The sequence below is a fragment of the Myotis davidii genome, unplaced genomic scaffold (genome assembly GCF_000327345.1).
Source record: "Myotis davidii unplaced genomic scaffold, ASM32734v1 scaffold455, whole genome shotgun sequence".
Taxonomy (NCBI): Eukaryota; Metazoa; Chordata; class Mammalia; order Chiroptera; family Vespertilionidae; genus Myotis; species Myotis davidii.
In genome coordinates, this window is record NW_006287459.1 from 123,681 (window position 1) to 128,975 (window position 5,295).

Here is a 5,295-nt window from a genome sequence, read left to right on the forward strand (position 1 = left end):
GAGGCAGCAGCTGGCCGGGAACCTTCGCATCCTCCATCATTGGGGCAACCAAGCCTCCTGCTTGCTCCAGCTCTGTGGTTACCAGCCGCCATTTTGGTTGGGTTAATTTGCATATGCTCGCTCTGATTGGCTGGTGGGCTTGGCTTAAGGCATAGTGAAGGTACGGTCAAGTTGTGTGTTTGTCTTTTATTAATGTACATAATCTTAACATGATGAACCTAGCAACTATCTAAAAATATATATTGTCAATTTTATCCAAATCTGAACTATTCAATTTATATAAACAACATTTAGGAAAGCTAAATGCAGTGGGGATAAGGAAAATAATCTCCATTTGTAATTTCTTAGATCTCTTTGGTGACCTGTAAAGTATTGAAGAGATTGTGAGCTGATCAACAGCTACATCTGAAACAATTTGCCCTTTGTCTGACAACAATACATACATATATGTATTAAAGGATGAATGGTTAGATGGATGAATGAATGAACACTATTTTTAATTTTGCATACTCAGGACCCCATATTTCTATTGGCATGTATCAATCTAAGAATCATATAAGATTATTACTTTCATTACTGCAATCTTTTGATATGAAACTAGAAGCTCAGAGTGGCTAAGTGACTTGTGCAAAGTCACACATCTAGTATGTGACAGAACCCAGTTTGGAATAATAATTATCTCATTCAGCTCAGTTTCCTTTCATTATGCAGACTGTTTCTTCCAAAAGACTACCTATGGCTGTCCAAAACACTGGTGTTAAGAATGCACCTGTTTGGCCCTAGGTGGTTTTGCTCAGTGGATAGAGCATCGGCCTGCAGACTGAAAGGTCCCAGGTTTAATTCTGGGCAAGGGCACATGCTCAGGTTGTGGGCTTGATCCCCAGTGTGGGGCATGCAGGAGACAGCCGATCAATGATTCTCTTTCATCTTTGATATTTCCATCTCCCTCTCCCTCTCCCTCTCCCTTCCTCTTTGAAATCAATAAAAAATATACTTTAAAAAGAGAATATACCTGTTTGGAAACACAAATAATATTTATTCACAAACCCCAATTTCAGCTGAACAAAGCTGCCAATGAACCAAGAGAAAAATGTCATCATTTTCTACCTCTGCCAACAGAGAAATGGCTTTTTACCAGTGTTTAGATAGTAATTCTTTATTTTGGCAATCTGTATTGCAATTTAATGTACATTGATTCTTAAATTTCTACTTATACTAAGACAGAAAAAATGCAATACATTCTGTGTTCCAATAATTTAAAAAATATATTTTTGCCTGTATTCTCTACATAATCCTTTGTTAATACTACATAAGATTTGTTCCCAATCATCTGACCTTTAAAGACTATGCTGCTTCTATTTCACGAACCTGAAACTACAGCCCTGAATGTTACACAGTCACATGAAAAATGGACATAAAATTCTGTTTTAAGGCATGAATTTTAAAGAGCTTACTGTGTTCTATGGCAAGAAAAAAAAATAAAATTACAGGGTTTCCATCATTAATGCTATCATAATTATCTTTGACTTCTAATTTGCTAGCTTTCACTTTTGTCTTAGAAAAAAATGGAATATAACAAATTATGATTTCAAGTTTTTAGTTTGGTCATTACTGAATGTTAGTAAAAACACAATTTTCCTTAAAGTTATGAAAGTCTATATGAGCAGTAGTTGAGTTGTACATTGTTAGTTACTATATTGTTATAATAATCATTTTTAAATGTAATAAATTCAATTTATATACATTTAGCAGACTCATATCACTAATTTCTATAGAAAATCTTTCCAAGAAGCTCCATAAATTCCTCCACAATTTATCTAAACACATGTATCTTTAGTTCCCTCATTTATAAACAAAAATAAACTTTATATCCTAGGGACTAGTTATTTTATCTTTATCTCATCAACTGAATTTTATTTTTCCACGTTTCATTATATATCCAAATTATTAATCAATATATATCTTATGCCTGTGTATATATGTGTATAAAATATGAGAATTAGACAGGATTTTGCAACAGGAGCAATTAACCTAGTGGGGGCAAGTAGTAAATGCTCAAAATAGTGTTATCTATTTTGATTATGCTTCTAGGTGAAAACAAAGTTGTATTATTAACAAGTGTGAGTCCTTATTCCCCCATTATTTACACATAAATATTTTTTAGTGAACTCTACTTTGATATTACATAAATCTATATGAAAAATCATCTTACCAAAAGAAGGGGGGGGGATTTTTTGCAAATGCTGTGTCCTGTAAACAGACTGTGATGAAACATACTTCTTCAGCATCCATCTCTTACTGTTTAATAAAAAAAAATAATAGACAGGCTAAGCATGGACTTTATTGCCAAGATACCACTTACTATTTTGACCAAACTCCCATAGATCCCAGTTAATATAGATGAAATTATATTTTGGATTTATTACTTTTAGCAATGAAAGGTGAAATTCTTCCCAATGCTCTGCCATAATTATACCTTTGCAATTATGCCATTATTAAGTTTTTTCCCAAGGCATGCGACATTTAACTTGAATATTTTATTATATGCAGTCCATGAAAGTAGTTACAGCAGTTTGGAAAACAATGACCAGTTGTCAATATAGAAATTCTATTTAACAAGACAGTATTCCCACCTTTGGCACTATAGTCTCACTAACTACTTAAAGTTTTGAGTTTTAACTTAATGGGACATTTACTCAAACATTGGCTTGATATAGAGGAGCCCTTTTAAGGGTAACTCTCTACTCCGTAGTATTTACATTTTCATTTACAAACATGAGCTAGGGAAAATAGTGGACAGAGTAACAAAATAATTTTTTAAAATATATTTTTATTGATCTCAGAGAGAGAGACATCAATGATGAGAAAGAATCGTTGATTAGCTACCACCTGAACTGCCCCTACTGGGGATCAGGCATGTGCCCTGACCAGGAATTGAACTGTGACCTCCTGGTTCATAGGTCGACACAAACACTGAGCCACACCAGCTGGGCAATTTCATTTTCTTTTTAAAACAAATTATTGGGTATCGAGTTTAAAATGGCACTAGGCTAGAAATTCGCCTGACAATTACTAGAAAAACACGAATGGGGGTTTATGAGATAAATCAATCCACAATCTGAAAAACTAATCCTTGGAATTAACCTACTGCCAGAATCTGGGCAAATTCCTATGATAAAACTAATGAAACTATAGTGAGAAAATGGTTTTTGACCATCATATTCTTTCCTTTATGCAGAATAGCTCGCTTATATGAAAAGAAGAAGTGAGATTTAAGACCTCTGGAGAGTTAAGTTTTACACTAAATAAAAGAGAGAACAGCTGTCCCTCTACTGTAAGGATGCTGCTCTTATAAGTATCAGTGGAATAACCCTGCCACCTGTTCCTGTGTTCTCACATGTTTAGAGAAAGTCAATCCTAATGGAAAGGAGGATGGTGAAAGAAGATAGGGGAAGGGGCTGGCTGAAGGTTCTTGCTAATGATGGCTCTGAGCATCCTGAGAGCTGTCGCTTCCCCCCAAGCTGCCCTTCCTAGAGTCAGAGACAAGAGGCAGCCAGTGACAATGTATACTGAGGAAATAGAGCGCTTCATGCGCCACACAACCACTCACTGACCTGATGGGAAAGATGTGCAGCATGACAAAGTGGAGCATGGAAACTAATAGAACCACTATTAGCACTTATTCTTATGCAATAAGAACAAAAACATTCCGCCTTACTACTATAGTTTACACATTTATACTGTACTCTCCCTGCTGGTGAGGCTTTATCTGCAGTGTTTGTGAGGTCCTGCAGGCAGAGTGGGAGCCCACAACTTGGAGAGGTTGAGTGGTGCCCATTTTCATTCCTTCCCTTTTGTGTGTGTCTTTTTTTAAATATATTTTTATTGATTTCAGAGAGGAAGGGAGGAGATAGAAACATCCCTGATGAGAGAGAATCATTGACCAGCTGCCTCCTGCACGCCCCCTACCGGAGGTCAAGCCTGCAACCCAGGCATGTGCCCTTGGACCAGAATGGAACCTGGGACCTTCCAGTCCACAGAGCTCTATCCACTGAGCCAAACCAACTAGGACACCCCTTCCCTTTTGTAGGACCACAAGGTATTATGAGTGCCCTTTAAATGGAGTTACGTATTGGATCTCCTTAACCTAAATTTCCCTCACAATATGCACACATACCTTCGAAGTCAAATTCAGAGTCAGAAGACAGATGAAATAAGACAATGGAAAAAACATATGAGCAGGAAGTTGACACTAAAAGCGGGTAGAGTTTTCCCTGGGCGGTGTGGCTCATGGTTGAGCGGGGACCCGCGAACCTGGTCACTGGGGTGATTCGGGGTCACGGCCCAAGCATGTGCCGTGGGCTCCATCCCCAGGAGGAGCCATGCAGGAAGCAACCCACTGATGTTTCTCTCTCCCCAGTGTTTCTATCTATCCCTCTCCCTCCCGCTCTCTCTAAAACATCAATAATCATTAAAAAGTATTTTTAAAAGTCAGCTTTTGGAAGTTCATTCTCTAACAAAGGTGCCAGTAGCGACTGCTAGTGGGTCGAGGACTGTACAGTCACGACTTGGAGCAGTTCCAGGAACCGACAAGAAACAATGGCCTACGGGACGTCCCGCAGCTTCTATCTCCGCCCTGAGCACCGAACCCCAGGTCTCGCAGAAAATCCCACAGGCGCTGGTGGGAGACAGACTCTGGAGTCGCCATGGGGCCTCATTCCCTCTTACACTTCCCCTCCGCCTTCCGTAGCCCAGCTCTGCCCTCTGCCAGACAAACTTGTGTTGCAGTGGGAACTGAAAGACGATGGAGACATCAGGGCACGCAGAGGATAACTTTCCCCACCTTCACTTCCGGCCCCAACTTTCCTAGGGCACATTGCAGTCATTTTACCGCCGGTTTCCTTACAGAAGCGCTAAAATATTAGCGATGTCACTGACAACATAGACTTCCATCTTTTAAAAACGATTATAATATTATTTTGCTGCGGGGGTAGAAAGCTAAATCCGAACGCTACGCTGAGAACATGGTGAGAACTGATCTGGAGAGCTTCCCCTCACCAGACGTCCTGGCAACCCGGCGCCCATGCGCAGAGGCACGCTAGCGTCGTGACGTCACATGACGTGCGGAAGTCGGCGCACGATGCTCCGTCTACGGAGTTCCGGCGGATCCACCAGTTGGGCGGTGCTGCCCAGGCACCTGGTCCCCTGGGTTTCCGAAAGTCTGTTTGGATCCTGTTCGCCGCCCATAACGCGAAGAAAAACCGAGCGGCTGGCAATGCTCCCATCGCGCTTCGG

The 5,295-nt window shown here is 40.1% G+C and overlaps 1 protein-coding gene across 3 annotated transcripts in view; it reads right to left on the reverse strand.

Moving 5' to 3' along the window:
* Positions 1-5,289, reverse strand: part of YIPF7 (Yip1 domain family member 7) — a 27,612-nt gene extending 22,323 nt beyond the window's left edge. The window contains exon 1 of one of the 3 annotated variants that reach the window (XM_015560979.1): positions 5,059-5,289. In XM_015560979.1, coding sequence (XP_015416465.1) covers positions 5,059-5,285 — 227 coding nt within the window. In that variant the 5' untranslated portion in view covers positions 5,286-5,289. Of the gene's footprint in view, positions 1-3,614; positions 3,912-4,177; positions 4,243-5,058 lie in introns of those variants that run through there. The other 2 variants (XM_015560982.1, XM_015560980.1) reach the window with 2 other exon arrangements.
* Positions 5,290-5,295: the final 6 nt, after the last annotated feature.